Source organism: Lottia gigantea (genome assembly GCF_000327385.1).
Source record: "Lottia gigantea unplaced genomic scaffold LOTGIsca_153, whole genome shotgun sequence".
Taxonomy (NCBI): Eukaryota; Metazoa; Mollusca; class Gastropoda; family Lottiidae; genus Lottia; species Lottia gigantea.
This window is the reverse complement of record NW_008707846.1, coordinates 78,502-86,366: the sequence shown is the minus strand read 5'-3', so window position 1 is coordinate 86,366 and position 7,865 is coordinate 78,502. Positions and strand designations below refer to the sequence as shown.

Sequence of the window (7,865 nt, the reverse complement as noted above, 5' to 3'; positions counted from 1 at the left end):
TGAGCTAGACTTACCATTTGTTATACTAGGAAAATTAGGCGTGTATCTTAACTTTGATTCTCTACAATACTCCGAAAGTCGAAGCCGATTGGTTCTTAGAAACACTAACTTGCGCTGGTGAAAAATGATGTAATTAAACGACGTGCTGGGGTAAACCACCGGCATTCAGTGTTCTGCATTCATCCTGTCAGTCAAAAACGGATGAATATCACACTTGACCGGAAACTGACTAATTAGGCTTTGCCATTGGATGGTAGAAGTGTGGAATACTTCGGACAATTTAAATATTGTTGTCTGAATGTTTTGGAAGTGGTAGTTGTCTTAAAACATTTCCGCCAAGGGGCGCAACCCTGGTAAAAACCACATGTTTTGCCGCCATTTGCGCAGTTCGGACGCAATTGTACCTGACTGTAATTATTATGTAAAATGTACAATAGTTATTTATATTAAGCATGAAAAACACAACGTGAGCTCTACTGATATCTTTGAGGAGCTACAATTATCCACAAGAATGATGATGATGAAGAATCAGATATACAGTAAAAAAAAAGTTTTCTGGAAAAGGGGCGCAACTCGTATCTACAAACGTGGTCAATTCAGCTGACACAGAGGGGTAATATAGGCGTGGCCAGTTCCCCAATCCTTTTCATAGTGTATCTCTACATATATATTTATAAATACAATATTGTTTACAAAAAACAAAAGTTGAGATAATTAACCTGGGATATTATATGTAAATCACTCGAATATATTATAAATGTTTGAAATCTCCGGGGTTACCTCCGGCATTTTATTTGAAAGGTATCAAATGAGATATATAATACCGCCAGAACAATGGAGGTGACGTCACCAGAGGTTTATGATACCGGTCACTCATTTTTATACGATATTTTTCATCACTCATTCTGAACATCAAAAGTTGCTATAGCATATTAGTTGATACATGAAGTAAGTATCTTAGTTTTTCGTGACTTTGGGCGGTTGATGTTGACTGTCAAAAAAGATAAAGACTTTCATCTCGGATGAAATGCCTTAGGATCAAAGGAAATTTTTCTTGTTAGTGAAGCACTCGGTTAAACTGCAAATTATAGTGGTGGGAGGGAGGGTGGATCGGTCGGTCAGTTACAATTAGTCACTATCTTCAAGTTGCTCTAGAAGATAAGATGGAGATGATATGGTGTTTTAAGTTCTGGACCCGTATGCGTGAAAACTCTTAACTCATGCTTATGTAAAGTGAGAATTTACTTAATAAAGGTTAAGTTTTTGAACTATATAATATAGAAATTACTTTGTACATTTTCCGTTTCACTTACACTTTTGATGTTTAATCAAAGTTATTCAATTAGAAATTTTGCAGGAATTCCGTCCGTAAAAGTGCACTATTTGACTTGTATTCTATCGATTCGCTTTCAAAAGTCGCAGTAACATTTCATTGCTATAACACAGGATTTTTTAAAAACTCTGAAAGTCATAATGGTTACATAAAAGAAAAATATATTAGAAAACACAATACTCTTTGTTACCCTTTGATTTCCTTTTTACAACTATTTTATTAAATGAAGACACTTCATGCTTGTTCTGTGATTGCACAATTTCCAACATTCTGCTTGAATACCTTCTAATAACTCGCCGTGAATGAATCGCACTTCTTCAACTATTCTATAGTAATGTCAATCAAATTAGTGGACCGAGGTTTAAATTGAAATAATATAGAAGTATTTTCTATTTATTTTGTGAAGTCACTCTAGAAAATTTCTGAGGCGCCACTCAAAATGATATTTACTAATTTTCTAGGTTTGACCTTTTTTCTGAACACAACTCTTGACGAACATTTTCTCCAGACGAAACTTTCCAATTTTCGGAAACAAATCTCTAGACGAACCAAACTTTACCAATTCCCACAAGACAATTCTAAAAGAACCAAACTTTACCAATTCCCACAAGACAATTCTAAAGGAACCAAACTTTACCAATTCCCACAAGACAACTCTATAGGAAACAAACCTTACCAATTCCCACAAGACAATTTTAAAGGAACCAACCCTTACCAATTCCCGCAAGACAACTCTAAAGGAACCGAACTTTACCAATTCCAGGAACACAACTTAAAACAAACCTCACCAATTTTCCTGTACGTCATAGTAACAACATAATAAGCGCGTGTCCACTGTAAAGTGCAGCTGGTTCTTACCATAACGGTTAGGCAATTTACCCAGTTGAAACAAACGAAAGCTGACTAAAAGCCGGCTTTACTCCTCAGTGGAACATCCCAGAGCGTCAATATAATCCAATTTTATCATTATAACAGTTTACTGCATTTCCAAAGCATTACCAATGACCGTGCAATTTGTCTACATAAATGTGGCAAAGGAGGTGACGAAAATCTACGTTTCTAGGAGGTTGATATCAACTATCAAGCATAGATTACGGATATAACAAAGTCAGTTGGTGAAATCTATCATGTACTTTAAGACATTATAGGAAACTAAATCAAGGAATTTTGTTAATAAATTATGTATTTATTGGAATCATGGAGCCTATTTATTGTATTTTGTGATTATTAAAGATCGTAAAACTCCTACTAGGCGAGAGATATCACTCCTATAATGATATTTTATTAGGAGATAATATTTGTTGAATGTGGTTAAGTAAAAGTACATCTGAACATCAATATCATTACTCTAGACACGTTCTGTATTTACTGGGCTATTATCAATATGATCACCTCGCTCTACACCCCTTGAATGAAAATGAAGTGAGCTAATGACACATTCTGTTACTTCCTGGTTTGTTGCCCCCCTCCTTGTCACTTTATTCCCTTATCGTCGAATTAAAAGGGAATTTAAATTCCTGCTTTTCTGTCCCTAGGCTAATGACACGTTTTGTATTTAATGGGTTATTAGCAATATGATCAACTCGCTCTACACCCCTTGAATGAAAATGAAGTGTACTTTTCTGCTGGTGTAATGATACATTCTGTTACTTCCTGATTTGTTGGGAATTTGACCACCTTTTTCAAATCTCTTAAATAAAATTGAAATGTAACGCAATAATTATTCACTTCTGAGCTAATGCCACGTTCTGTATTTTACTGATTTGATGAGAATATGACTCACTCTCGATCTTTTTTCTTATAATTGACATGAAACGAAACGTTTAACACCCTCATTTACTGCTCAAGTTCTAATGTACCATGTATTGTGGAATACGGGTGATTTTGCTAGCAAATCGGTACATAAGATAGCTGACCATGAGTTTAAAGGGATTGTAAAAAGGTTTTCTAAATTTTGTATATATATCAGGGTCACTGATAGCATCAATTTGAACCCTTCCAATTTTCAATTAGACGATCGTGGTTCCTGCAATTCCACTAAAACTAAGTGTTTGATGATGTCACTAATCCCGAAGGATGAGAAAGAATACTTTGCGACAACATACGTCTGATCGAAAATCGGAATAGTGCAAATGGATCTCCCGTACACATATAACATTTAGAGAACCTCTATACAATCCAATTAAGTGTTTGATCCCGGGATATTTCTATTCAGTAATGAAAACACATTATGCAACGTGGGCAATTTTTCCAGGAGAGCGGCCCTTTAGATCCGTGGTTACTGAGACATAAGGTTCGATTCTGGCATAGTTCACAGTGTATTTAGTATAGTATCTGGATCTGCCGCCCAGATTTCCCTGTCTGAGAGGCGGGCATGTAAAAGTTGTCTTGTCCCTCGAATCTGTAGGTAGGTTAGTATGGCCATGGAAATCCTTCTGTAAACCAAAAGCTCTAAAAACATGTGCTTGGTGTGTTTTAAAATTTACAATCTAATAATCTATTTTGACAAAGATGTCAGTTTGTTTGATAATCAATACAATAAGCTATAATTGTTCAATTCATATTGACTAAAACAGATGTTTCACCTGCAGGATCGGTTGACTTCATTTCTGACTGTCATTAAGTGCAACTAGCCTCCAGCCCACTTCCTTCTTCAGATTATTGAATTGATTATTAACTATACTATAATTTAGTGGTTGTCGTTTGTAAGGCAGTTCATGGTTACCCTTCACAAACGCTACCATTTTGCTACCAGTGAGGCTTCTACGGGGCTACAAAAGAGCTGACCGGCTTAACCACCGTCTCCACTTTCAAATTTGACATATGGAAAATCGAAAGAATTACCAGCCAGCCCCCTTAACAAGTCTGTGGCCCCTACTTCCTCCTTACCTAATGAACGCTTTGACTGCAACTACCATAGATATCTCTGACCGTTAGAGTTATCACATACTCTGTTGTATGATTAATAATATTTATTTTTTGTCTGAGCAAAGTAATTAGTTATTTTGATTTTTCCCATTATTTTTAAGACATTCTAAGTCTGACAGTACTAGTTTGAGGCTGATATTCCACTTATATTAAAAAATATCGAAAAAATTAAGAAAAACTTCTTGATTTGTTCAGACAAGTATAGTATATTTATTGATAAATCTATATTCAATGTTCTGTTTACATGTCAATAAAAGAATACATAGCCTCAGGATATTTCCGTTGAGGTAGTTGATCTCATTTTTATTACTTCCTCAAATTAAAATCAATTTTATTGCTTCCAGCGATTTTCATTTTGAAAAGTATTACGGGTAACTGAAACCCAACATATAAGATAACATGTTAGATAGCCAATAGTTTCAGTATTTTTAAAACAAAATCTCTGAAATTAAGATGTATTGAGTTTTAGCCTCCCTTCAAATCTAAAAGATTTAAACAACCCCCAATCATTTTATAAAAAAAATATTTCAATGTTCTTCTCCAAATCAAACATCTACATTTTGTAATTTGTATATGAATTTATCAAATCGACAGTTATTACAGTGTACTGTGATATATCCGACATCTGAGTATTCCGACATTCTGCGTAATCTGACATCTTTTTTTTGGTCCCGATTGGTTTCTATTATTCGAGGTACTGTTGCCATGTCCATTTCATGTTAACGTTTCTTTTGTTATGAAAAGAACAGTACCTCGAATAATAGAAACCAATAGATATATAACTTAGTTCAATGGACATCATCCGCTAGATTTGAGAATAAAGTTTAAATTAGGCTAAAAATCCTTTCTTGTATTGCGCCCAATTCATGTACATACAAACAAAATTTATCAACAACAAATATAAAGCACTGTAATTGTTGTTTTAAGAAAATTTGTGAATATCAGAAGTCGATGAAGTATATAATAAATAATAAATGAAGCTTGGGATGAATATATATTGTCAAAACGTTTATCAATATTATCATTAAATATATAGATTGTTAGAATATAAGATCTAGTTTAATTAGTCTTTTAATATATAGATATTTCAGCAGGCGTTAAAACTAGGCTAGTGGGAGGTCGCGGAACGGAACAGGTCAATATCTTGTCATGTTTATTCCGCATGTACCATATTTATATATTTCATGCTCCTATCCTCATGCAATATTTTCAAATTTGAAGCACCTGCCCTTTTTGGTAACCAAGGGTCCCGGGGATTAGAGATAAAGATAAAGGAGGGAGGGGGTGTATTTATGAAAGGTTTACATATGGAATATGTGGAATAACTTGAATGTCATCAAATCTGTATCAATATAAAGGATATTAATGATCAAAGCAATGAGCTGGAGTCAAGGCCTACTATAGCATTAGAAATAATTACTTGATATCAATTGCAAATGAATCTTGAAATTGAATCTAACCTTGGCATTAGAGCTTTCAATTGTCAGGTCTCTGCAGCTTTCATATAGTTTAATATACTTCGGATATGAATGGAACGAATCCGTGTGTCTTCTAGGGTGAGACTCTTTACTATTACTTGTAACATTACGACCCGAAACATAGTCCATTTTCAGACAATTTCGTTGTTTTCATGGAGACTATCGATTTATCCATCATGCATTTCATTATCATTTGAAATCTTACCAGGTTTTTTCTTTTATTGACTTTGTTTAGAAGTACCCGCAATCTCAAACGACAAGCTCATCATTATTACATCACCAGAATTACACAGAAAGCAATGGCTGCCATTCGATAGTGCATAGTTGCAGAGCGCTTGCGGATTTTTCACTGAAAACCATCTTTAAGGCCTTGAAAAAAAAAATATAATACTATTTGGTTTAAAATTTCAAATTAAGCCGCCATAAATAAATGTAAATCGACCCTAACAGTTGAAATATACACCATATTGTTTTAACAGCTCAGTTTGGAATTACTACTTGAAGCATGAATTTGGCTATTTTGGTAAATTAACGGAATTTAAGCCGTCATTGCAAAATAGGCGTAAATAAAACCGACAAACGAATATCTATTTGAAATAACCCTTAAAATCTATACTGAAGCATCTTGTTTGCGAACAATAACCTCTATCGTTTAGTTTTACGCTTTTGAAATTAATTTGAAATTTTGTTTTTGGTTACGTTGAACAAATGGTGGTCGCGGGTTCTAACCTCGATTGTCGTATGAAAGTCTGGTGACCATGAATCAGTCATCTTTGCCAAGAAAAGCCTAAACCGGCTTGTAGAGCGGTTCTTTGTAATCATTAGTTTTTATCTTTATCACTAACAAGTGGTTGTTTCTTCCACATTTTCTTCATGAAGAGCGTGAAGAGGTTCGAAAAAAAAACGAATTAAATTCACAATATCAACAAAAAAACAAATATTCCCAATGCCCGTCTCTGTTTTTTTTTTTTTATAAATCTTGCATACACTTCACCTTTCAGGTAACACTACCGACAAACATCTAGGTATAAGATCATTACGAAACTGATCTCTATGTTGATATAGATACTGATATAAGAAGAATAAGTCTCAATAATGCTTTGAAAACGTGACGAAGGTTTCAGTTTTGAGAAATGCTAACTGTATATAGAGTAAGGTATAGGTTGGTAGTGAAATATCGGGTTATGTGAAAACGTGGTGTAATGTAAATATTGGTAGATAAAATTAGAAAACTGATCATTTTCTGATTAATTACCTCAGTTCCACAAAATCAGGGATGGTGACTAAATCCATAATCCAGTGTTCAGCAAATGTATGGGCTTTTTTTTTTAAAGCGTGAAGTCAATTTTTGTTTTATATCTAGACAGTAATTCTTTTTTTCAACACGATTTGATAATAACGACGTAAAGTGCATTTTTGTTCTTTTTTATCTGATATTTTGTCCCCATTCTAATCTAACAAGTTCTCTGCCACAGTCCTGTTCTAATGACTTTATTTTAAACCAATCAAGTCATGTGATGTGGGACTCGTTTCTTGAAAACGATGACGAATCGTGGGATTCGAGGCTCTCATATTGCTTTACTTTGGGTTTCTCTACCTCACAGTTCGTAGTGGGTTTTCCCCTTATTATTTGTCAGTAATCATCGTATTATTTTATCTTCCAGGGAATCAGCAGCTAAAACGGACCCTAAATTACGGCGTGGTCTATTTCTATTCGCTGTTTCCAATTCCTGTATGGATCCAATCGTTTATGGTAAGTCACTATTTCTTCTAAAAGGTATAGTCGGTTTGTTGAATGGGGTCTTCTGCTGCAGACACCCGAACAGTTTTTGTCGAAGCTGAGAATTTGCCACAAGAATTGAACATTATCGTGATTTTTAACATCAAACCGGTTTGATATTTGTCGCCAATTTGTTTTTGTCAGATTCGTTTTTACTTCAATTGCATGATCATCTCTTGATTATCGACGTACCGTAAAGGATCGATTGGAGATTTGCTGTCCCCTCGTGTGCCCACAGACGGTCGGAGAAAACTCTAGTCTGCGACAAAAATCAGCGACAAATCCCGTTCGTGTGCTTAAAGGCATCTTGCCAATCTTAAAGCGTTCAGAGTAAGGTCAGAAAACC

The 7,865-nt window shown here is 34.7% G+C and overlaps 1 protein-coding gene across 1 annotated transcript in view; it reads left to right on the top strand.

Moving 5' to 3' along the window:
• Nucleotides 1-7,865, top strand: part of LOTGIDRAFT_173242 (hypothetical protein) — a gene marked incomplete at both ends in the record, with an annotated part of 50,715 nt that overhangs the window by 33,042 nt on the left and 9,808 nt on the right. The window contains one exon of the mRNA XM_009050708.1: nucleotides 7,404-7,492. Coding sequence (XP_009048956.1) covers nucleotides 7,404-7,492 — 89 coding nt within the window. The remainder of the gene's footprint in view (nucleotides 1-7,403; nucleotides 7,493-7,865) is intronic.